We start from the raw sequence: 27,806 nt of genomic DNA, 5'->3' as shown, positions 1-27,806 counted from the left end.
GGGTGAGGTCAACTGCATGCGGCTCAATAATGGAAGAGGCCGACACCTTTGTTCCTGCCTAGAGTCATCTAATGTTGAAAAGACCCTTCATCCGGTACTCAATGTCACCGCTGGCTAAATTGGCACTGGCACGAGCAAGGAAATGGAAAAGAGGGTTAATGCCAGTACACACTTTTGTTTAACCCCTGTTTGGATAGGGAAGAACTCAGACTGGATGCCATTGTGCAGGACACTGTCGTTCATGCCATCGTGGAGTTGCCTCACAATGGCGATGAATCTTGATGGGCAGCCAAAATGGCTGAGGTTCCACCAGAGGGCTACCCTGTTGACCGAGTTGAGGAAGCTTGGTTAGGTCGATGAAAGCCAAGTACAGGTCATGACGCTGTTCTCTGCACTTTCCCTGTATCTGACGGGCAGCAAAGAACATGTCAGTGGTGCCACGTGACGGTCTAAAGCAACATTGAGATTCTAGGAGGAAGTTTTCCGCCTCAGGAAGAAGTCTGTTAAAGAGGACTAGGGTGATATTAATGCCAGGTATGGACAGCAGCGAGATCCGGCGGTCTGCCTTTTCCATATATTCTTCAGGAGAGAGTGGAGACATTTGGTAAGCAGAGGTCCCCCTGCTTTATACACCTTGCTGGGAGTCAGTCAGGCCCTGAGGCTTTGTTATTTTTCATCTGTTTGATGGCAATATACCTCATCCAGGGATGGAGGACAGCTGAGGTGGGTCAGCTCTGGATGCTGAGGGACCTGCTGGGTAGTCAGGACATCCAAATCGGTGTTTTGGATGAACAGTGAATGGTAGTGCTCTTTCCAGCGCTGAAGGAGGCCTTCATCATCTTTAATTATGGAGTTACCGTTGAATGAGCGGAGGGGGAGTGATTGGCCCATAAAATGTTTTAGTGGAATTGAAAAATTTGCACATCCTGTGCTGATATGCAAATTTTTGTGTTTCACATGCTTTAATTACAAACCAGTCGTTCTTCAGATTGCGAAGTTTCCATTGGGCCGCCGCTTTCTTCTTGAGTATCAGCTTTGGTCCCAGACTGAGGGTTATTCTGCCAGTCAGTTAAAGCAACACGTTTATCATTGGCAGTACATTGATTGCTGGGCCATTTTCATCAAACCAGTCCTGGTGTATTCTTTCGATCTGAGGTCTCTGCAGGTTTTTGTCATGACAGTGTCGAGAATATCCCATTCAGCACTGGGATTTGGGTTGTTTGTTGTTGGGTTGTTTATCAGCCCATGTTAAAGCTGCTCTCTGAAAGCATGTGCTACTGCTGGATCCTCCAGGCTAGTGTTAAAACTTCTTCAGGAGACTTGCTGCCTTCGCTGTTTTGGAGCAACATGAAGTGAGAGCTTGGCTCTGACGAGCCGATGATCAGTGTCAAGTGATCTGAGCCACGCATGGCACGGGTGATGAGGACATCTCAGTGATCACTTTCTCTGACAATGATGTAGTCAATGAGATGCCAGTGTTTGGATCGTGGGTGTTGCCACGAACCCTTGAACTTGTCGGCCTGCCTAAACAATGTACAGTAGGGTCGGGATATATCGGGAGATAGGGTCCAAGGATGTTCGCTATGTACTAAATCACAATATATAATTACATGTAATGAATGGGAAAAATAGGGTAAGGTTCTTGTGGCCAATAAAAGTGACTAAACTTGACATAAAATAGCAGTCTAAAGTTAGCAGAATATAAATTACATTGCTGGAATCCTTGTAAGACAGCGAATAATTTGAATCCAGACATCATATATTTTGCACAAGAGATAAAATTTTAGCCCTTTGTAATAAAGTGTACTAATTAATACTATAATTTTTATGTCTATTGCAAACTATAGCATGTTTATATTCAAACTAATCACTATCTTATAAGAATCCCAGCAATGTAAATTATATTCTCCCAGGTCTGTTGAGTGACATTTTATAAGAGAAAACTTAAAGTCACTCTTAAGGACAGATAAATAAATAAGCACTAGACCTTGGCATCAACTGTCAAACATATTACATCACCCCCATCTTCCCAGTCAGGGTTGGGTGGTTTTAGGCTTAAAGTTTTTATCTTATATAATATCACAGACTGAAGTTAGCAAAATATAATTTGCATTGCTGGAATCCTTGCAAGACAGCATAATTTGAATATAAACGTCAAATATTTTTGCAGAGACAAAAATCACACACACACACACACACACACACACACACACACACACACACACACACACACACTGGTAGAACCCTTCTTATTTTCATACCTTTGGTTAATTTCAGAATTCTGTGAGATAATGATGATATATAACAAGGGAACAATTAGTTTCATTATACAACACAAACGAACACAGTTCTGCCACATTTTATAGACCTGGCCAGCCCCTGTAGACCTGCAAGTGAAGGGGACTGTGCCCAAACATTACCATTGGCTTTGTCTTTAGTTTTTGATCACACAGTTTTGTTCAGTTATCTAAGGGGTTTTAAACTTTTCATCTACAGTGTACCTGTTACACTATCAGTGTTTTGTAGCATCATTAAATTTGTGGTCATATGTGTAGTCCATATACTGTATGTCAAATAAGAACCCTGATACTGAAATTGAAAATAAAGCCCAGTTAAATGAAACAAGCTTTTGGTCCATCACATAGACTACTCACCCTTACTATGGAAAGATAGTGGCAGGAGCTACCTTTACCTAACATAAGAGGGCAGAACCATCAGCCAAAACCTAACCTGGCTAAGAGTAAAAAAAAAAGGGGGGGGGGTCTGATGCTCCTTTAGGTTTAGGAATCCTGAATTTCCTTTGGTCGATTACCAGTCCAGAGACAAACAGATCACTCTCACCAAGTATGCCTTAGTCTGTAGAGCTCCTCAGAACAGAAACCTAGTACAGGTTGTACCTCTCTAGTCTGGCAACCTCGGGACCTGACCGGTGCCGGACCATGACTGGACCATGAAATTCACCCTTTTCCTGGATAGATAGTGACTTGTGCTTACGCTTGGAAGCACTAGCACCACTTTCTCTACTTCATGGTCTCTTTGAAGACATATTGAAGGGTTAAATGTCGTACAGTAGCTTCTCAAATTTGAGTTTTTAATTGAAGCTTTTTATTTCAACAAAAAACAAACAGTTTAAAATTTTGAAGGCGAAACTTCGAATTCGATGGGTTTGAGCGGCCCACCAACGTTCCAAGCCGATGCCAACACGTGTAAGCGTCATTTCTCTTATGTACAAAAGATTCATTTTGATTATTACTGAATGTCTTTTTGATTGAATTAATGTTTATGTGTGCAAATGAGCAATACAATTCATTAATAATCGTAGAATATTATACGAGGAAATGAGACAGCATTGTTTTAGTTGATTACAATGACTGACTGGTTCTACATATAAAACTAGAAAAAAGACCCTGGTTGTAGCTGTAGTAAAATTAATATGGTTGTTAGAAGTAATGTTATTTAATGTTAATAAATGGAACAATAAAGTAGCTACGATAATGAAAGAAAAGGAGATCAGTATGTGTGGTCTATGTGAAACTTATCGTCATTACTCTACATAAAATGAAAGCAACACTTATTTACCATTCATATATATTTTAATTAATGTTTCTGATTTTTTATTGAATTAATGTTTGTGTGTGCAAAATGAACAATACAATTCATTAATATCGTGGAATATTAACACGGGGAGGCAGGCGGCTGCGGCATTGTTTTCGTTAATGCTTACAAAATCAGTGACTGATTGGTTCTATAAAACTGAAGACAATAAGACCCTGATTGTAGCTGTAGTAAAATTAATGTAAAAAAATTAATATGATTGTTTGAAGTAATGTTATTTAATGTTAATAAATGGAACAATATAGGTAGCTAACCATTAATGGTAAAGAAGAAAAAATGAATTCTTGGCGTATGTAAGTGCGCACATGTATGGCTCTATACATTACTCTACATAAGAATATGAAAGCCTTACTTACTGCTCATATATATTGAAGGGTTTTAAAATGCTCTGTATAGACAAAAGCAGAGAGAAGCAACTGTGGGATGTAAACAAACCTTAATTTCCCGCGGCTTTGTTGTTTTGTATTTTTAGAGGGGTTAGCCCACCCGGGCATAGGTCACTGACCCACATTGGGGCCTGAGGGACAAAAATTTAATACTCCTGTAATAATAATAATAATAACAATAATAATTATTCAGATAAGTATAAAAAAAAAAGAAAAAAGTTGCCTACCTACCTATTGGAAAAACTAAAATCGTTCCGAACCATGGGAGTTTCCGGACCACAGAATGCCAGACTAGAGAGGTACAACCTGTATTAGCCACTGACCTCATAAAAAAATAATAATAAATTCTGAGAGGTTGTTATAAAGGAAGAATCTAAAACACACTCATAAGCCTTCTTTGGGCTGTACACACAAAGACACTCACAAACCATTGAATTATTAGTTGGAAATTCTATCTAAACCTTAAACCCGGTCTCAAAGAAGCCAGATAAAGGACCACAGTAAAACCCAACAACGAACTTGCCAAACTTCAAATATATCTCACTGTCTCAACATTACCTGAGAATATAAACCAGATAAATAATTCTATCCCTGTTCTGCTGACAGTAGTTCAGAGGAAAATTTGGAATACAAGTTATACTCTTAAGGAGTAAAGATGATATGGAATGAGAGAACTATGAGAGTACTGTACTGTAGTTATATTGTGGGTCTACAAAAGTTAAAGCACTAAGATTAGCAGATTGGATAAGGAAAATATTAGAAGTTATAATCAAACCAAAGAATCACTTACGTGATCATTTACAGTGCCATATTTCACACACCTCATGCTGTCAATGCATATAAGATTAGTCATCCAGTAAGTATGGGGTCTACAACTCACTCTTCAATTTCATACTCCTAACTGTACATGCACCGCCTGTGTCAGTTTAGTCACACCACATTCAAATCGTACATACGATATTTTTATCATGTTGAGTAAAGCAATGTATCGGCAGTTTGCACTTAGAGAATCAGCAAACCCAAGATTTCTGTAAAAGAAAATGTTACGTTTCATAAATTGAGCCAAATAATAGCCATTTAACCTCCCATTATGGAAACTAAATCAAATAAAACCTCAAAATCCATTAGATGTGGGACCCAATGCATCATTATTTTCCATTAATACCTTTCTTAACTACAGTATCTTAGCACCTCAGGGATACTATCCCATATCCTGCAGTAGAGAAACTCCTAAAATAAACACATGCATCCTTGGGTCACATTTTTTGTTAAACAATTGTATATCATCCCCCCTGTTCTACACACCGATTGAGGAGTAATCATTAGGGTCTTTTATAGTAATAGAATACATTTATTTTGTATGTCGTCCTAGTCCAGGGACCATATTACTAATCCTAATACTACTCAGAAAGGCCAATAAATTATCCATAGACCTGCTAAGCTAAGCTAGCGAAGGGAGAGTGGAATTGTCCAAACACACTATTGGTTGTGGTAAACATAATTTTATACTTTTATTTCAACTCAATTTCCTGTTCATGATATCCAGTAATAAAGAAACTGTGATGAGGTTGGCTTTCAGCTGAGAAAAATGTGCTCCAAAATATGAAACATCAATTTACTAAAGATTTTCAGGAACAGAAACTTTTTACTGATCGGGTTTATGCCTGTAAATATATCAAGCTTAGTGGTGCCTGTTCTGTTGGGAGAAAAAAATAAGGATTGTAAAAATGTTGACCTGGAGGTAAAGTTTGAAGTTTTGATGCTGTAGCCACAGCCATAGTGAGTGTTTGGAGGAGTAGAAAACAAATGCCAATAAAACACAACAAAGATTCCATGTAGTCACTGTCTGTTGTATTTCACTGATGATATGTGAGTTTTTAAAACTATAACTTCTATTAACCCCCAGACAAAATGTACTTCTTCCTCTGGGAGGAAGAAACAACAGGGGAAGCATTTAGCTACGGTAATTTAAGATGCAAACCAAACTGAGCACTATTGAGGAAGCCGCTGCCTGTTTAAGAAACTAATTTTTTTTCTGTTAATATTTCCTGCTAAGTTAGGGGAGCACCTCATATGGCAGGAAATATTGTAGGTAATTTGTATCCTCTATTGATAAATATATTCTAACTGTTTACTTGACTTAACTGTACACTTTACCACTTCTACTGCACAATTCATACAGGTAATGTACATTATTTGCAATACAGCATATATCATTTGTAGTCAATTTGTATTTTATGTTAATATCACTGAGCTGAGAATTTTAGGTCAGGAATGTATATTTAGATAATACAAATACATTAATTGGAAAACATGCTTTGTTATGTATTTTTCATTAACATATTGCTTAACAGTAATGGATGTTTTACCACAGATCATTGACTGCAAAATAAGCAAACTAATTTTTCCCATTCAACTGTTAAGAATCATGAGAATGTATGATTATCTCGAGGGAATTTAGAAGGTAACCTTGCTCCACTGTACAGTACTGAGTTTACTACAGTACACACAATAAAACTCTTACTTACCTCAGTCTCTCTTCCCAAGTAAGCTCTACCTCCTTCGTCTTTTTGATCGAGTCTTCCTGAGCCTCTCTGTTCAGCTTCTTCTGCCTGCAATTAAAAACATCAAATATTATACATGCAGTAATTACAAGCCAATCATAACATACTATTTATATTTAGACCTTCATGTAGTGGTCTTGGTAAAGTTTTAGAGACAAACTTACACTAAAACTTCCATAATTCGTAACTCTATACAGTACTATTTCATAATTTTCCATAATTTGGTTATTTTCAGACCCTTACATCTGATTTTGACCTCTTGTGGATTATACAAAAAATAATACAATATAAAATTAATAAATTAATGTAGGACATACTATCCTGTACCCCAGAGGCTGTTGGAGTATTCTGCATTTTATGGTCAGTGGAAGTGTGTCTACCACTCAAGACAAACTTTTTGCATTTGGTGCATACAATACAATACAATACAATACAGCAGTTTTACAAGTCTTATTTACTGTGAAGCCCTTTTTAGTATGGTATGTTGCATCAAAAGTGTTGGTATGCCTGATTGCAACGCATATTTTTAACTCAGGAATACCTCGCGATTCCCAACCCCGCTTATTCACAAAGCAATTTTTTTTAAATATTAATATCCATGGGGATAGCATGTTGCCATAAAAGAAGAAATATGAAGAGCATGGGTGTGTATGTGTAAAGTGAATGTATGTGTGGGCATGGCATGTCATCATGTTAGATTGTCCCTCTAGCTCTCACCCTATGAGGCCAAGCTGTGTTATTGTTATTTTCAACTTATAATTTTGGTTGGATACACATAATTTTATTCAATTCTGATTACTCTGTTACATGCACAAATAATTATTCATATGGAATTTGCCCCCCACCCCCGAAAAAAAATAAAAGAAATGATTATCATATGATCAAAAACATAGGCATAACACCTCAAATTCTCTAGTTGTGCATTTGAAACAATGTCAACACTTAACCAAAGTGGCAGGATGCCATGATTATATACATGTAAGGTGTTAGATAAGGCAATATGAGAGGCCATAGAAGCAACATATATTTGTAGAAATGAAGTATCAAACCATAGGGAGGGTTTTATGTGCTGGTCGAAGAATGCCACGGACCTACTAGCATTGACGTCATGCAGTACGGTGGTCAGGTCAGGTAAATGACAGCCAATAAGGCTCCAACATGACAAGGTGTTCCGAGAGGTGAGGTGTACCAGGGGTACATAAGTCTGACTTCCTCTACTTGTTGTATTCTCTCTGAAGATGGGTTCTGTGTAGCCCAAAACATTAGAGTAATAAAGAAAGTTAGCTCAACCCTGTGTTTCCCTGACACCATCTAACCCTGCTGTCTAAAAAGTAATTTTGTGTACTGTACTGTACTGTATTTTCTGGGAACTGCAGTCCCATACTCTATATTTCCTATTGAAATAACGGTATCCCCCAATTTATGATAGGATTGTGATCCTGGAAACACTGACGTAAATCAGGAGCCTTATAAAATGGGTTTCAATGGGATACGTTTCTGACCTGTCGGACACAGATATGTATCACAGAAAAAGCTATCCTACACTAATTAAATAAAAAATAAAAAAATTGAACAACACTCACCATATTAATAACAACAAACCTGCCACTTAACAATTTCCAACCTTGTCTTCCTTGATGCATTGGCTTTCCTAGAAGTGGGAGACTCACCAGGACACTTGTTAGCCATTTTCAAAGTTATTAATCACTTCAGTCCTCAAAGTAGAGCAAAATGTGAATGACAGTGTTTTCTAATAACGGCAAACATCACAGCAATCACAAGAAAACGCAACATTGGTTACAGAAATGATATATATATATATAAACATAAATAATTTTATACTACACTTAATCAGAAAAGGCAAATCTCATAAAATCACATTGCAAGTGTTGTTAGCAAACATATCATGATGTTGAGTCAATATACTAATAAGATAGGTTCTGGAGCAAGTCACTGTGGTCCAGAGTTATATTACACCATCACTGAACAACCCAGTACAGTAGTAGTAGAGCTTAAAGTCACAAGTTACACTTAACCATCCATAAAGTCAGAGCAAATGATGAGCATCTCCAAACTTTATGAAGGTGTGACGAGATCAGAAGCCTTGTTCCTTACATTAATGTTTTATAGCTCATGTCATAAACAAAAGCAGACCTGAGGTAATGTGTTTATGTCCAGTTAAGCAAAACCCTTCAGGCTTCTTCCATTTTAAATACTCTACTGTACCTTCAAACCCAATGATATCCTTCAGTCCAATTTTCAAGGTACTGTATAGTATTCAACTTACTATTTGTACTGAGTTGCTCAATCCTAAAGTATGGTTATAAAATAAGAATACATTATATAAAAGCAGCTACTTATTAACTTCACAATCATAAATCTCAACTAACTAACTATATGGTCATAATTTTTTACCCTCATTTTCTCTCACCTGTCTGACAATCATCTCATCTTTCTCCAGAACAGTGTGAGACAACTCTGCTACCCTCTTCTCCAGGTCATGTTTCTCTTCAAGGCTACTCTCTAAACGAGTTTTCAGTGATTCTTCATTATGTTGCATCGTGGCTTCTAATTCCTCCACCTTCAACTCATAATCTTCTGTTCTTTTCTTTATAAGACACTCTTTATTCTTCAACTCATTTTGTTGCTCCTCAACAGTCTTTTCCAGTTCAAGAAGCATAGACTTCTTTTCATTAAGTAAACTTTTAATTTTGTCTTCCTTCTGTGTCACTATGGATTGCAGCTCACATAAACACCGTTTACTTTCTTGAACCTTCTTTTCCAGCTCTGCAATTACTTTGTTCTGTTCATTAAGTATTGCATCCTTTTCTTTAATAAACTTGTCATAACTATTTTTCAGCTTTGCATAACTATCCTTTGCTTTAATCATCTCAGTTTCAAAAGATTCTGAAACTCTCTGCATTTCTTCCCTCGTCAACTTGTTCTTCTCACTCTGCATTGTCATTTCCTCCATCAAACTCTTGTTCTGCTCTTCTTTATCTTTGAGCTCTATTTGTAATGCAGGAACCACTTTCTTGAGATCCATTACTTCCCCATGTGCCGTTTTTAACTCATCCTGCAGTTTGTTCTTTTCCAGTTTCAGTTTGTCAATCAGTGCATTAAGTTTATTCTTCTCTTCGACTACAGCTGTGAGTTCCACCTCACGGCTGCTAATATCAGTCTCCAACTGAACAACTCGGGCACTTAGTTCACTATTTCCCGCATGCATTTTCTTTTCAAAATTCAGAATTTCTGTCTCTTTAGCCTGTAAATTGGTCTTCATATCACCGATATCTTTATAAAATATTTTATTCTCATTTTGAAGGCTTTCTATTTTCAACTGTAATTCTCTGTCATTTAATTCAGTTTGTCGTAACATGGAATTAAGGCTTTCAATTTTTTGCTGACTCTCATCAGTTTTTAACTTTAAACACTGGTCTAGCTCAGAAACTTTCCTGCTGAGTTCATTATTGATTAGATCTTTTTCTTGCATTTGTTTTGCCCAGTCACTGTTGAGTTTATTCATCTTTTCTGTCACCAAATTGAGTTCTGTAAAGGCTTCCTGATTCACTTTGGTCACATTATCCTTTGCCTCGGTAAGTGTCATGCTTAAGTTCTCCTTTTCAAATTTCAAACTTTCCATGTCCTTTTGAAGAGATAAAAGTGTCTGGTCAACATTCTCTTTTTCAGATTTTAATTGTCCTAATTCTTTTATAGTGTTTTCATATTCATGCTTTACACACACAGTTTCTTCAGCTAGTGAGCTTAGCTCTTTTTCCATTTTGTCTCTTGTTTCATTTAGTTCTTTACTTATAAATTCCTTCTCCCTAATACAACAGTTAATTTGATCTTTCAAGTCAGAATTTTCCTCAATGCTGGTCTTTAACTTTACTTCTAGACCAGCACTTTGTGCTTCTAAGTCCATTATATTAATTCTTTTTTCACTTATATCTTTCAAAATGTTCTCTTTATCTATTTCTGCTTGTTCCAAAGTTGCTTTAAGTTCCCCCTTTTCTTTCTCACTCAGCTCTAAGCTGTCAGTCAATTGTCCATTGGCTTCTTTCAGGGCCATTATCTCGTGGGAAGCAGCCTCATTAATGTCAGCAGAACTAGTGTGAGCTTCTTGTAATTCTTCCATCTGCTTTTGAAGGTCCAACTGACTTTTCTTCAACTCATCTAGTTTTTCCTTCTGCTGCATCTTACATTCTGATAATTCCTTTACTTGCTCTTCAAGTCCATTTTTAACATTGGTGAGATCATTTATCTCACCCTCAAGTTCTACCTTGACACTCTCCAATGTTATTAACTTTTGTTCTACCTCCATTTTGCCACCTTCCATCAAATCATTGTTTTTTCTAAACTCTTCATTATCTTTCATTAGTTGTTGTACTTTCTCCTCAAGCTGTGCTTTAGCTTGGTTAATTTCTGTCAGTTGAATTTCGAGTTCAGTTCGTGATTCCTTAAACTCAAGAGTGCGAGCCTCTAGCTGGTGGATCCTGGCCTCTACCTCTTTTTTGATGGCTGCTACAGACTCTTCTCGGTCTGCATCGTCATCTTCTTGTGCTGCAATGTTGGTCCCAAGTTCCTGCCGAAAAAAGTTAAATTAGTCTAAATACCAGAGACTTTATCTTATTCTAAATCCAGTAACACAAGAAAGATGGAAGGTGATTCTTCATTCATACCATCTACCCAGTATTCTATTATCTTACCAGCTAATAAGGGACATTAACCCATCAAGTGTTATGGCGATGATGTCTGTCATTCACTTCCAGTACCAAGTACAGTACAGTACAGTACAGTACAGTACAGTACAGTACAGTACAGTACAGTACAGTACAGTACAGTACAGTACAGTACTGTACAGCACAGCACAGTATAGCATAGTACTTGTATAGTACAGTACAGTATAGTATAGTAAAGGTATAGGATAGTATAGTATAGTATAGTATAGTATAGTATAGTATAGTATAGTATAGTATAGTACAGTACAGTATAGTATAGTATAGTATAGTATAGTATAGTATAGTAGTATAGTATAGTACTTGTACAGTACAGTACAGTACAGTACAGTACAGTACAGTACAGTACAGTATAGTATAGTATAGTATAGTATAGTATAGTATAGTATAGTATAGTATAGTATAGTATAGTATAGTATAGTATAGTATAGTATAGTATAGTATAGTATAGTATAGTATAGTATAGTATAGTATAGTATAGTATAATATAGTATAGTACAGTATAGTATAGTATAGTATAGTATAGTATAGTATAGTATAGTATAGTATAGTATAGTATAGTATAGTATAGTATAGTATAGTATAGTATAGTATAGTATAGTATAGTATAGTATAGTATAGTACAGTACAGTATAGTACAGTACAGTATAGTACAGTACAGTATAGTATAGTACAGCACAGTACAGTATAGTACAGTATACTGTAGTATAGTATATACAGTACAGTACAGTATAGTATAGTACAGGTATAGTATAGTATAGTACAGGTACAGTACAGTACAGTACAGTACAGTACAGTACAGTACAGTACAGTACAGTACAGTACAGTACAGTAAATCATGGGTAATGTACATAATGTCACCATCAACCGTACCTAGCAGGAAGATGGCAATGTAAGAGATATTGTGGATAAATGCACAGATATCTCGGTGAAAATGTTTACAGTATTAAGTCAAACAACACACTGATGCTGGTGCTTAACTATACACAGAGCTTACAAGTTAAACACACTACACTAACATTTCTTCTAAGTACATTTTCCATCATCACCAACAACGTTTTACAGCCAATTTCCACACTTGTGTTGGTTAGCTGTGATTATCTTCTCTTCCTCACCAGATATTAATATATTTAAATATAAATGTATTCACTACATATCACTTGGGATGCTCAACTGCACTAGTCTAGCAAGGTCAAACATGCAGTAATGCCTAGATTCATATTAAGTACAGTATTTTAATATCTGGTGGGTTTGTATTGAAAATTGTAATTTATGAAATACAGTACTGCAGTACAATACCAATAAAAAAGAAACAAATATAAAGCACTTTACCAGAAGAGACGTTTCTTTTTCTTCTAATTCCTGCTGTTTGATCTGAAGTTCTTCCTGCCATCTGTCCCGTTCGTCTTCCAGTTGCTTCTCTATTGCTGCAGATGCTTGTTTACATCTCTCAGTCTCTGCCTCCTTCACCTGCAGCTCCTCAAATAGTTGTTTCTTTGTCTCTGCCATACTCAAGGCTGATGATTCCATGCTGGACCTTAGTGAATCCAACTCCTTCACATGTTCCTCCTGAGGAAAATACATGATCAACATAAGAGTAAACTAAAGTTCTGTACATGCCAAATGCCCAATCCAGAGCCAAAGTGCTCTCACCGATGGTAAGGTTACCTAGCGATTCTCTGTTTTACTTACAAATCATCACTTTTTCCTCCTTTGACACTTTAGCACCTTGATCACTATTACTAATCATCATATGATTTTCTTTTGGAAGGCATGGCCGTGAGAATAATAAGAAATTGCTTGAGGAAAACAGACTGTAGGTGTTTTGTTTACGAGCACACAACTAAAAATGCTGATGGCTTGAGATGCACAAGTTGCCTTGAGGAACTTCAACAAGTTTGGAGAAGTTTTGACATGTAGTCATGTACAGTTTAACAGTACAGGTGTAAACTACCAACTCATACAGCTTATGATGCCACTCTTAAGTACTGTAGCTTGAACCGTCAACACTAAATTTGTGAATAACAAGGGATAAGTGTACAAGTCCAACAACCTCTGAATGTTTAAACAAAACAATGAACTCTGAAACTGCAAAGGCTTTTTGTAATTATTGCATGGAGTTTAAATTTTGGACACAAACTTCCTATTTCCTGTACTGTAAGCAGATTAATAAAAAGTCATTCCTGTATTGAAATTCTACTGTAATTTTCTAATGCAATAAGAACCTTTAGAATGTCAATCTGTTTGAGTTTATCTTGAAGCTGGGTGGTGGCAATGTCCCGTTCCTGTGTCAGTAAAGCAATGCGTTCCTTGTTGCCCCGAATATTGTCCATACACCGTGCCAATAAGGATTTGTGTTTGGCTACATCACCTGCAACATAAAATATGCAATATTAGGGATAAATACAAAAAATTATTACATTTCAAACAATTCTTCATCTTTGTAATGAAAGGCATATAATGGCCATACCATGATTTGCTTCAACATGAATATCATACACTATACATACATTACTGTACTCTAATCTCCTTAAATATGACATTCTTCATTTCATATTTTAATACAGTACAGTACAGTAATTTCAAATAATTATTTTAAACCCTGTAAACAAACTCCTGGAGGTGTTGACACTGGTGTCTGGGAAGAACAGGGCTGGCAAGCCATTGAGATTGGATTCAAATCCTTGCTGGGGAAGTAATACAGGAGTGGTAACACGCATAACTCTTACCAATATGTCAAGGGTTCGAGCTTCGGCCCGGACACACGTGAGAAGGGTGTTATCCAGTGTGACCCTACCAAACACAACAGGTCTCCTGATCCCCGGTATCCTCCTGTGCTAACACTGAATAGGGCGCCCAAATGGCTAGTAAATTGATAAGTGGCGAATATGATAAAAAATATATATATATATATACGAAAGAGATACGTTCCTGAAAAACCTTTCGAAAATTGATTTTTCATAATTGAAACCATTTTACCCACTGACCCCTATTATATAAAGGGAGGTACATTCCTATAAAAAAAAATTCCCCAAATGTGAAAATATACATTTCTATATTTTTAAGCAATATTTTGTGAGAAACAGCTGATCAGCTTAGATCCTTCACCAACCCAGGCTTACCACAACATCTGTCTTCAGCACTTTGTAAATTAGTACAGTACTGTAGTGTATTTATTCATCATCACTTAATAAATAATATTATAGTGTATTTATCAGCACTTAATGGGTAATATTGTAGTGTACAGTACTGAATAGTGCATCTGAAAATACCCTGGTTTATTCATTAATCAGTTGTCTAGGTGTACAAGTCGCCAAATGGAGCTATCATGTATCACTGAAAGGAAGTAAATAACGTTGTTAGGGAGGTATCTTCATATCAAATACTATACAGTGTGTTATAGTGACCCCTGTTGTAAGCTGATTTGCTGAAAGCTCTCACACGAACACATCCTGAGTGAATACCTTCCGATACAACTTATCCTTTTATTTTCAAGTTAAATTACAAATTATTTATTGTATTTTTTCTCTATTATTGAAGATGTTATATTAATCATGATGATTCCATACACCATAAGAGGCTGATCACAAAATATAATACTTAATCAATAAAAAAAAAATGACGAATGCAGCAATACCCCTCTAAAACTCACCTTCCTTCCAAATCTCTGAGGATTTTCCAGAGATGAGAAACAGCTGCAATCTTCAGGATACTTTCCAAAAACTGAAGGAGGTGATCAGCCAGACACAGAGCTACAGCTTTTGGTATAATGTGTGCTGATAAACCAGGCACAACTACCATTAATTCTTGTGTACCACAATTTGAGCTGCTAATACACCAGGAAGGTTGAGGATGATTCTTTAAGCCACTGAGATTGGGCTGAATAATTATAAGTTGTCATAAATAATGACAGAATGTATTACAAAGAGCCACCAGGTGGTGACTAAAAGCCAGAATTTAACTGTTGGAACAGGGATAATATACTGTACATATATTGCTACCTTGAGTGAATGAATAACAACAATTGAATGGAAAGTATGTGCTATATTATAGTCCCACCTGGAAATAGCAGAAAAGGGTTTTTAGGGTAAAAAACGAAGAAGACAAAAGAAGCAACATCCCAACCTTTCATACCTTTAAGTTTCTCTATCACTTCTTCAGCTTCAGTGTTAATTGTAATTGCAGTTGAAGCTGACCCATGGGATGCAACAGACAAATTGTCAGCAATGGAAATGTTATCTGCCAAAGACACACTCTCAGTTGTTGATACATTATCTGTTCCAGATGAATTGTCGCCTGCCGAGACACTGTCACCTTCATCCTGATTCTTGATGAAACACACATCCTGCTGAATTACTGCCGATTGCTCATTGTTCTGAGGAGGTGCAACTGTGATATTTAGATCCCCTGTGACACCTTCCTGTAGAATCTTCACCTGTGGGGAAAATGCCAAGTCAGTTGTTGACAATGAGTACACAAAAGTTGTCAAAAGATTAATTTTTAAACAATTTTAAAACAGCCAAAAAGGACATGTGCCAACAATGATACACAGAAACTTAAGCCAGAGAAGATCATCACACATCCCTGAGGCACTTCACAGTGCTTTCAATCATTGTTTTTTATCAAGTGTGATACAGTATAGCCTTTTTAGGCTTAACATATACAGTATCAATAAACTGCAATGAAATAAAATAATATAAAAATTTCTTACAACTTGGGTACTAAAAGAGGATTGATCCGGAAATCCTATTTTCTGACCGAGTTTGTACCAAGCGATACATGTATGATCCCACCATGTTGATGGGGTTAACAGTATACCCAGGTAAACCCACAGACAATGGTAGCTCAGACTAATTCAATCATAAATTACACCTTCCTGCAATAAATGAAGCTACAGGTATAAGAATTTAAAACCAGCAGACACTACTTAGGTTGTCAGCTGATGAAATTTAACATAAAATCAGCTGCATGCACCCTGCTTGTAACATGTGCTCAAACACAACTGACAGTTCCAAGAGCCATCCTTTGAGTCCAGCTGACATCACTACATATCTATGGGGTGAGAGGGAGGGTTAAGAGTTATTTGGTCTAAAGTCATTCAGTAAATGGGAGTAAATTAAAGCTCTATATCCTGATGAAACATGCACCACCTTAGGGGAGAAAACTACTCTTAGCATAAACGGATACAATGCACTCACCTCACTGCGTCCAACAGCCATTCAGTACTACTGCACATAGTGTACTTGGAAAGGTCACCAATGATTTACTACCTCTGATCTCTTGTAGCATAGTACAGTAATTACAAAGTTTATCAGAGTATAGAGCAACCTAACACATACAGTACCTGTTTGCATAAGTTATGAAAACTCACCAGAAGGAATTAATAGTAAAACAATAAAATTTTATGTGATCCACCTATAGCATTACATTATCTTCAAAACAGGATCAACATTTAAAAGCATATACGTACATACAGTATACCCCTTCTAGGTGGCAGGAAAAATAAGAAACAATGAACTAAGAGCCTTGGGGCTAGTCTTAGGTGTTATGTTCTAGTCTATCTGTTGGAACATATTAATGCAAACTTCAGAGAGAACTGATAGTAAGTCAAGGACAACCATATGCCACTCATCATAACTCTAACTTAATTATGTGAAGACAGATACTGTACTGTACTGTACTGTACTGTACTGTACTGTACTGTACTGTAATGTACTGTACTGTAATGTACTGTACCCATTATCTGGGGAACAAAAAGTTATTTCATGAGATAAGCTGAGTTATTTATTGTTAACCACATTCCCCTCAGGCACAGTTGGGTCACATTAACCTGTGACACTGAGATCACTGGTGGTCTCTAATTAGTACTGTACTGTGCATCATTATCTAACACACAACAATTTCTGTGATATGAAATAAACAAGTGGAAATCACCCTGTATTTTAATCTGAACATACAGTACTACTATTAAAATTATAACCAGAGACTAATGCATTAGCTCTGCATACTGTATCAGCACAGTCCAGGAAGGTCCCTGACAGGGAAATGATTGTTCCTGAAATTGTAGGTTTTGGCCAAGCAGGGCGGGTGCAGCTGATGGGACATCATGCCTTGTCAACTTCAGCCTCAAGTGGTTATTGCTGCAGCTAAGCTCCTTTTTAAGAAGTTGGTTACACCAGGAGACCATAATTAATTCACATAAAATCTCAGCTGCAATTGTCTAGGGGTTTACCTAAGTTTTTAACACCATAGACTTGATGGCATACTACAGAACTTGCTTGATTATGAAACCTTTTGATGCAATCTTTCCCAAGCATTATACAGTGTTGCATTCTAAGGACATTAAAAAAGAAAATCATACCTCCACAATTTCAGAGTTAAGTTTGTAGTCATATAATCAGTGAAATCTAATCTGGACCTAAATAACATAAACATCAAAGTTCATAGTAACTTTAACAATAGTTTTCATATTTAAGTTTTTCTGCTTTTCACTCTATATTTAGTTATGTGTATTTGAGTCTTATAATCAGTTAAATTAATTATTTTGCCTAAATTTAAACAAATCATAAAGTGCTATTAACCACCTCTCCTTAGATATTCAAGTCTAGTTCTATAATCAATATATGAAACAAATTACATGAGTATATTTGGTATCTCCCATAATAAAAACAAACAAGTGCATGCATACAATATATAAAAAAAAAAAATTGCAAAACAACAAAGTACATCTAGAGGTAAAGATCCGACAAATAAAGTAAAATCATTTAACTGTTCACTGTCACCTTCGTCAGGAGCGTTGATATCTTGTGCTCCCTTTCCTCCAGGTCAGCATTAAGCTCTTCCTCTAGATGGGCTTTGGCCTGCTGCTGAAGGACGCACTGTTCTTGTAGTCCACTCACCTACAAACAGCCACAGTCAACCCTTAACCCACTAAGTTTCAAACCCTTCGAAAGTGTCATCAATTAAGTGTTTAATCTCTCGAGTACATGTCTTATCTTTAATATAATTTATGAGAAGATAGTGAGCCTCAGGTGCATGATTCTTTCAGCAAGTAATCCACCAGTCATGACCTCTTATGCTTATTCACTAGACTGAAACACCCTCACCAGTGTCATCCCAAGAATATACAGTACAATCCATTAAAAACTTTACCACTAAAATATATAAACTATAAACTGTATTTCCAGTGTATAATTCTTACTCCCAGAGTTTAAACACCCTCTTCCGTTAAAGAGGGTCGTTGTGTTTGAGAGTCCTGAAGGACACCGCAGTACAGTACTTGAAGGGGTGGCGTAGAGGTAAAATTAACTAATTCCAATATCATAAATCAATTTTATTGGAATTAGTTAATTTTACCTCCACACCACCCCATCAAGTACTGTACTGCGGTGTCCTTCAGGACTCATTTTTTTTAAACGCGGGTTGAAACATGACGACCCTCTTCAACAGAAGAGGGTGATTAAAACTCCGGGCGTTAGTACTGTACAGGATCAAAGAATGTTACAAACTTCATTCTAAATAGCATATCCTGGGTCTTAAAATTTTTTGAGGTTTGACTTTGGTCCCTGTAGAGCAAGATGTGACCTAATCACACCACATCTCTGTGGTTCCTACAAAAATATTATTACTCCTAGCAAATTTCACTGAACCCACAGCATATCAAGTGACTTACCTTGTTTTTATATTCAATTACATTTCTCTTGATACAGCAGACTCACTAAAATAAATTACCTCTGGTATAACTATCTAATTTTATTTTCTATATATCTTGAGACAAATACATCACATATTCATGGGTACAATCACCCTGCAAAATAAAGATCTCCTGATAACACTAAATGTTGGAAAAGGATGAACTCTACATATATAGAAAACCGATACACACACAATACATATGCGTACTATGGTGCACCTCAAATCCTCTAATTACATTTTTCACATATGTAGCAAAATCCTGATGCAATTTCACCAACCATGATGCACCTCACAAATGAAGCAGCATTATCTTGTCCCACCTAAACCAAGAAGCACCTCATCATTCCTAATATTCCTCTCACATGATGTGGCACCAATCTTTGGCACCTACACCGGCGGCAACATCTACCTCTAACATCTACATACACTAACAACCCTTAATAAACCTCTGTGACTACAATAGGAAGCTAAAACCTCTTCTATCAACCACCTACACCCCATAACAAACACCCTCCTCCAGACAATATACAGAATAACCTTCACCAGATATCCTCAATCCCTAATCACTCTCCTCAAGGAAATGAGAGAACAACTCACCAGGCTATGTTGTGGAGAGACAAACCTTCTGTTAACCAGCATCAACATAAAATATAGTACAGTATGTCAACAGCACTCATCACACTATGATTCATCTACCCTACTCAGTACACATTTAACATTTACCAAACACAGTCAATTCTTCAACATAACTAACACAAAAGATCTCTAGGAGCAACCACCTGTTAATGACAAATACCTAAGGTCCATTGGCTTCCTTTCCAACAAAAACAGGAACTACAACAACACTTATGCTGCCCCTCAATTTTCTCTGCTTCAAAATTTCCATATATTTTAGCTCTATAAATCAAGAAACCCCAAAGGACTCAAAACTGCACATTAGGGTGCTCCAAAAAAAAAAATTGCATTCTGAATTAGTTCTCCACCTTTTCCCATTCCAATAGTGCCCAGTAGCTCTCCCAAAATATCTTAGCCTTCTAGCTCAACAGGAAGAGTTGGCTCCAGGGGCTGGTTGGTATTTTACCGAGTGTCCCAACATGAATGACCCCAAAGTAAACATTAATAACAATAGAACAAATTTCAAAGAGCAACGTGACCTAGATACATGTGAGTTTTGTTAGAACCATTAAAAACGATTCCAATCACTACACATGCGTGTGGCACATAAAAGAAAACACACATACTTTCCCTGTGTCTTGGGTGATGACCCTCACTTTGCGCGCCGCTGTCACCATTCCCGCCAAGTTATTTGATACTACCTCATCTAATACTGTACTGGAAGATGACGCTCATCATGGTCAACAAGGAAAGCCCCATGCCTAGCGTGACTACCATAAGGAGGTCAAAAAGAGGAAATACACTCTTGAAATGAAACAAAAGATGCTTGCTTGCTTGCTTGATTGATTGATTGATTGATTGATTGCGGCAATTACAGTCTCTCCTCGACTTACGACGGAGTTCCGTCCCGACGACCAGGTCGTAAATCGAATTGGTCGTAAGTCGAAAATGCGAAAATAATACATAGAAATTCTAAAATGGGTGTCTCTTTTTCTTCTCAGCACCACGAGAACTCTCACTTTTACGCTTGCCAGCCATTTTAAAGGGAATTACAAACGAAAATTTTGTCAGTACACAGCGCGATCACTAATGTCGGGACTCGAAAATACGTAATGTGAAAAATATTTTATACGACCATGGCCGTCGTATGTCCGGGTCGTCGTAAATCGAGGAGAGACTGTACATACCTGGTGATGCAACAGCTTAGGTCATAATCCACTGAATTAAACTAAAAGCTTAGAAGGCTAAAATAACAAATATAGTATGTAATGCATGGTAAAATAAACCTTAATAATAAATGGTATAGAACTTTTGTAAAAAACATTTAAACATTAATAGCTAAAACTCAAAGCTTGTGTAGAAGGCTGGCTTACTACACAAAGGGGAAGACATCCCTCCCCCCAGTACCAAAGAGACAGTAAGACCTGTCCCCCCCCCCAAGCACTCAGAGAGGTAAAAAAAAAAGTGTTTCTATCGTATTTAAAATGTAATTTATCAAAAAATGTATAGACACTTTTGAGTAACAGTGACTCAGTGAGTGAGTGGGGTGGCCACATCCAGACCATGAGGGGTATGGCTGGTGCCCCAGCTCCCTGACCAGAGTGTTGAGTGCTGAATACAATATTGACAGGACAATAGAACGAAGCCATGTAGTTTATATGAAGAGTGAAAATAACCAAATTTATTTAAAGTTAGAGAAGGCAGTAGACCCAGGTGTGGTAGAGGATAACACAGTGTTATTTGAGGAACATATACTGTAAACAATGAAACAAACAAAATGATAGTCCTGATCCAGCAAATATTCTTATCACACTGGGCTATAAAAACTGCTAGTATAGGTCTGTACAGTAGTATGTTACACTTAATACTGTACCTACATTATAAATTTCCTCATGAAAGTATCTTTCCCTAAAGGATGGAAATATTTAGCACATATGTATTGAGAGAATGACAATGATCAAGAGAATCTAATCACTGTAATGTAAAGAGGGTACATCAAATCAATACAGATCCAGGATTGAGGAAAGGACAAAAAAAAAGACCTTATCCCCACACCAGGGTTCATTACAACAATTTCCCCAAAATCACATTCCAGAGTTTTTCGTCTTCAAAGGGAAGGACCTTGCCTGTGACTGAAGTGCTGCATGGTCATCTCAGGACTGTGGATTGCCATCTATTCTACAATACTGTATATGCAAGACAGTTCATGCACAGCAATATTCAAAATACTTAACTACAAATCATGCAAAGTTAATTAGAAGATACCAACACAAGAACTTCTGCACCAAACAATTAGCACAATAAATATTATCTACATTCATAGATACGATTACCTAGAAAATATCCAAACACCATAACAATATTTACATTGGCTAATATTCCATCTAAAAAAATACACCAATTTCCAGTCACCTGATTTGTCTTAATATCAATAAATGGTGTAGGTAAAAATTTACAGAGGTAGCTAATACAATAAAATATTTGTGGCTCGACTATCCAGCCTTCAAAAGTATCTGGCACTTCCAGCAGAAAGATTAATATCTATTTCATGTGAGCTGTGGAGATTGAAATTTTACTGAAAATTAAAATGGCGTGCATTATGTTGTTTCCAAAAGCTGTGGCTAGTACTGGATCCTAGTGGCAGTGTTAACATCTGTGTACTGTACTGTACCTGCATGCATTTGGATGCTAGATTCTTATATATCATCACCAAACCTTGTATTTGTTGTTGTTTTATTGCCAAGATGTTTTCCCTTAAAATAAAAAAAACACATCTAGAAGGTCCTCTGAGTCATTTTCTCAAAAAGTTAGCACTTAAGTGCTAAGAATGAAGAAACAACATGTGATGGTTTGTGAGGTTTGATGTACCAACAGCCAATTGTAATAACAAGGTTTGAAAAGTAAACTTTTTTAATACCTTTGACAGTGACATTTATTCAATGTTGACCAAAAAGTAATGTGCCTAAATTAAGCCTTGGGTGACCAAGTGCAAAATTGGGTAAAAATCATATTAATAACTGATGATGCTACTGCAGGGTACATGGTAAATTCCAATGACCTTTAACCTTGACTTTTTTAAATCAATGGAGCAAGATGGCTGGGAATAAAATAATTACTGGAGAGTGGACATCTCTTTCACCTGTGAAAATTCTTACCAATTGACCAATAATTGCAGAAGCCTCCTACCCTGGACTGACCTTCAATAATGACCTCTGACTTTGAACTTTATCTGGTATTGACCATTAATGAACTTGACCTATGTTTTCATGTCAGTAATTTTTTTCTAAATTTTGAAGATATTTTTTCAAAAGAATCTGAAGTTAATATAAAAAACAAAATAAAAAAACATTCAACAAAAATTATTATGCCATAATAAGACTGCATCAATGTGGGGGTAAATAATAAGGAAACTGAAGAAGGGCATCCCAACTAGTTCCCAGGCAAGAGTATGTCATTGGAATATTGACAATCTATGATATTTTTTACCTTTGTTTTATTGTTTAGTCACTGTATCTATGAGAAACACACATTCTTCCCTCCATTTGCATTACAGTCTCTTTGCATTTCTGCAAATGAATCTTTTATTTTTGAACATCAAAAATTTTTAACTACAAGAGATCATTCACCACTGCATAGACTGAATGACCAAAGTCCATGTTTTGGCCCACACATAACTCAAAATGCATGCCAAACCCAGCAGTGTGAGAGCACAGTGCATCATGGGGGCAAGGTTAATAGCTGCACAATGTGTGACAACAATGATATCAGTTTGCACACACACAGTACTGTAGTGTCTATAAAATCAACTTATCTCTTGTATTCCCATATGACCATTCAACTACTTTTTATGGACATTTTGCTTATTCTATAACAGAACTCCCTAAATTTCTTGTCAGGACTTCTCCTCAGAAAGATGCCAATCATAAGGTGTGCTAACCAGAGTGTGGGGAGCATGATGTTTAACTTGACATACCTACTTCCCTACTTGCCATAACCCGACCTATTGATTCTAAAAGACTATAAATCACTGCTCCACTGTATAGAAATATTGCCTACATGGAGGAAAATTGTCACAACACTCATGTATTTGTCCCACTACTGAACACAAACTATTCATAAAGGAGGAACCATATATGGTGAGGCAGAAGTGAACAGAAACAATGGGACAACCAGTATATGAAGAGTCCACAGACATGAAGGAAGACCCTATAAGTCCCCTATGAAGATTACTGCATGTAGATAAGACAAGATCCTAAAGTAACAAACACTATATCTAGACACACAAGAGTATCTTTTCTGGGCCTTAATGCAGACAACATATCAGGATAAAACTACTACAGAATATCTATTAACAGACTGAACAACACATCATGAGTGGAAGACACATTGCCAGACTAGGATGGTCCTGCAAACATAGAACAGTACATCCACCAACTTCCAAAATGGGTGGTAGACAAATGTAAACAATCTTGTAATTTATATAACAAACTTCCACTAGTCAATGATAAAAGTGCATATAAATATTGGGAGAGCACTTAACTTCCAATAGGAGAAGATATGAGGTGCTCCGTACCACAACCTGCCATGTGCCAGTTATTTATACCACCATATTCCTCCACCCTTCCTCTATCCTGTCATACAAAATATCAGTCAATCAGGATGCTCCATCTTCCCTGCTCACCCATTCACATCCAAGGAAGATGCCGACATCAGCAACAACCTGGCAGATTACTCAGTTTGATGTACAGGTAGAAACTCTTTAGTCTGGTACCTTTGGAACCTAACCGGTGCTGAACCACAGAAATTGACCCGGGAACCCCTACCTCTCACACGACCGAGCGCTAATGCCTTTGTTATGTGTTAAGTAATCACAGAATTTGAGGAAAAATCATTTTAATGTGCTCGTGTGCCTTAAGAATAAAAAATATATTGTACAGTAGGGTCTTTGAGTACATGTATCCAAAGTACACGGTCCCGCTTCTACACATCTGACCCCCTAAAAATCTAGTCCTTTCAGGGTACTTTCATGCTAATTATCTCCCTTACTGGAATCCAGTGTTTTGGTACGGTATTGGATTTTCTAACTTTCAAATCAATTCAATCTTTAGATACTTGACCACAAATTTGCTTCCTTAGGAACTTGTTTTTCAACCCCCAGAACTGTTCACTAAACAGAGTTGCTCAACACCAGCACTGTTAGAAATATTATTCTTGTACAGTATCTCCTCACAGAAAAGTATTTGGACTTGAATTGGGTGTACGTACTTTATGTGATCCATAATGTCCCTCACTTTTGATACAATCACAAGAAAATTTACTCAGTTTTAAACAGAGAAGTATAAACCATAAGGGAAGCTTGGATGGTATTTATTTATGAATTTACTTTGGAATTTTAAATAACTCAGTGCAGTATTTCCTTCAAAGGAAAAATAACTAATGTCTATGACACTGAACTTGAAAATTAAGTATACAAGAAACCCTCAATAATTTTGGCCTCTATTATCCGTATTTTGGTTATTCCAGCCAAAATCTGCTCGACCTGGTGACCGTCCAGACTTCCCACAGTTTTCCTCCATCAGTTTGGCCCCACACTCCTCAGTCTCTCAGTTTCCAAGCAACAGTTGTGCTGCTAAAATCACTAGTCACATTGTTGCCAAAATATGAATTTCTAGTACCCCAAACCCTTTTTAAGATGTTATAATGGCCTCTAAGAAAAGTGCAGGAAGAAAAGAATGTTAGTTTAACCCCTACGCCCCGGGCTAGGGTGCTGCTGGCTGTACACCCCACACGGGGTAGATCGAGAAAAATTCACTTTTCCAAAAATAATTTTTATCCCTTTTAAATGATAAAACAATAAAAAATAAGTAAGAAAAAAATATATATTGACCCTCTAGAAACTTCCCTGGGGCCACAGTGGCGAGAGAGATAAGGGGACAGCTTGTTTTGACGGGGAGCGCTCGTGGTCACTACGCACTTAGCGGCCATTTTCTGCTTACCTTTGTGTCCGGGATTGCCAGTAATGCATATATTTACTGATCATAATACTTATTTCCTATAAAAAATTAATTTAGAATTTATATTAATTGCACTATTTTTCATAAAAAGTGCTCGGCGACACACACACAGTCTGTCGCCATGCTGTCTGGCTGTCTTTATGTTTGGTAGAGCAAGTAATGCATAGAAATAATTATCAGAATAATAATCCCACAAATAAATGCATTTATAACATAATCATAGCATAGTTTCCAGTAATACTACACTACAACTACACGACTTTTATCGTGAAAGGTTAAGGGACGACTCTCCATGACGACAGGCTAATGCGTACTAACCGCACTGAGCCCACCCACGATATGTCTGTGGGAAAAAGTAAATTTCTCCTCATTGTCTCGTGTTACTGACCTAACCTGATGTAATATCGGATCACCCATTGTATATAAACTCTTCTCTCATTTGTGGTGAAGGTGGGGTGAGGGATTAGTGGTCTTCTATTACTGACCTGATGCATTATCAGGTCACCCATTGTTGGGGTGAGGAATCAGTGGGTCTCATGACCTGAAGATGTCTTGAATAAAGACAAAAGTAATATACAGCACTGTGGTACAGTTCATTAAAAAACAATTTATTTTTTTTAAATATATTACCTTATTTATTATTAAAATATATACAGTACTGTATTGTCTTTAATGGGGATACTGTACAGTGGTCTAATCAGATCTGATATAGGCCTAACAAGAGCTAATAGTTATGAGAGATAACACTGTGAACGTGCTGAAGGTGGGGGAAGGGGGGAAATTGGCTGTTGCCACATTTGCCAGTTTGTTTTTATTTATTCACTACAGTACTGATACTGTACATTATTAAAATAATGTCCAATAACTAATTGTTGAATCTGGGGATAAATAAGCAGAAGATCAGTAAATTAATGCTATACCGCTACCCGAACTACCCATGGCTTTTCACGTAAGCTATAACTATAGCCACATTTCAACCAATCGCGTAAGCGATAACCACGCACAATTTCAGTGCCCTGTAGCCATTTTTATATGAAAGCATTTAGATAAAAAGATTTAGAATTCCCCCCGTCCCCCCCTCAAAAAAAAAAACTAATAGTAAGGTAATACAGTATAAGGCCATGACGACTGGTGCCTTAAAGTTTTTAACTAACCAATTACAGAACACTTGTAGTCAGAGGTCACCAGATGATCACCTTATTAGTCATCATTACTCCCCCATCATCACATATGATGTGGAAAAAAATATATTTTCTAAATTTTTCAAGCCTCCACAGGGTTGATAATGGTAGCTTTTGAGAGGTTCTTCGCTGCCCATTTGGAATCAAAGGTCATCTGACAGTTAAGAAAGAGTACAATACCTCATCATTTGCTCACAATTTATAGTCATATATTTTGATATGATTACTCTACTGTATATATTTGATAAGATTACTCTTTTTTTACCCCAAAGGAAATATTAATGAAATGCTTGTGACCATTTCCTGTTTAAATTTTTTGTTGCCTGATTTTCTATTATTTAATTCAAATTAAGTCACAACCCATATACAGTATTGTACAGTAAAACATTTATCAATATTTAAATATTCACTTGGTTAAGTTAAGCATCTAATGATGAAACAATTGAAAAAAAAAAAAAACAGTAACACCACAAAACACCTCGGCCTGTCACCTTACATCCTTACCTACAGTTAGTTTACCTTAGTCTGGAGAGCTGTGATCTTGTGGTCCTTTTCCTCCAGGTCACTGCGAAGCTCCTGCTCCAGGTGAGCTTTTGCCTGCTGCTCTAATGTGCATTGCTCCTTCAGCTCACTCACCTATTCATTACAAACCAAAATTACACACATTTAAAAAGTTTTTTATAAAATATTTCATCAAAACATTCAAGTTGATATATTTGCACATTATATCCTTATTTAACCATATATCTCTAATTATGAAAAATTCACAACAGAATCATGAGTTTGTGACCGAGTACAAATTTTGTTATAATTATGGGGGAGAGGATGATCCCCATAAATATTGCACCTGTAATCCCTCTACCTGGTTTAAACCCTAATTGTAATTTCTTGATCACTCTTTCTATAACTTTCATAAACTGATCTAGTGGCTTCAGGGGTCTACTACTATATCTGTACAGTATTGTACAGTTGAGTTCTATGCCTGGCTGTATGTTTT

At 36.8% G+C, this 27,806-nt stretch overlaps 1 protein-coding gene across 1 annotated transcript in view; it reads right to left on the bottom strand.

The window, feature by feature from the left end:
• LOC121855492 (golgin subfamily A member 4-like) overlaps nucleotides 1-27,806 on the bottom strand; it is a 107,610-nt gene that overhangs the window by 57,135 nt on the left and 22,669 nt on the right. Inside the window, exons 8-14 of the mRNA XM_042350468.1 lie at nucleotides 27,329-27,445; nucleotides 18,087-18,203; nucleotides 15,439-15,739; nucleotides 13,530-13,675; nucleotides 12,637-12,873; nucleotides 8,997-11,150; nucleotides 6,530-6,613 (exon numbers count right to left, since the gene is read on the bottom strand). Coding sequence (XP_042206402.1) covers nucleotides 6,530-6,613; nucleotides 8,997-11,150; nucleotides 12,637-12,873; nucleotides 13,530-13,675; nucleotides 15,439-15,739; nucleotides 18,087-18,203; nucleotides 27,329-27,445 — 3,156 coding nt within the window. The remainder of the gene's footprint in view (nucleotides 1-6,529; nucleotides 6,614-8,996; nucleotides 11,151-12,636; nucleotides 12,874-13,529; nucleotides 13,676-15,438; nucleotides 15,740-18,086; nucleotides 18,204-27,328; nucleotides 27,446-27,806) is intronic.

This window comes from Homarus americanus, unplaced genomic scaffold (assembly GCF_018991925.1).
Source record: "Homarus americanus isolate GMGI-L3 unplaced genomic scaffold, GMGI_Hamer_2.0 scaffold48406, whole genome shotgun sequence".
In the NCBI taxonomy this organism is placed as follows: Eukaryota; Metazoa; Arthropoda; class Malacostraca; order Decapoda; family Nephropidae; genus Homarus; species Homarus americanus.
Note: the sequence above shows the minus strand (reverse complement) of the source record. Positions and strands in the feature narration are given on the sequence as shown.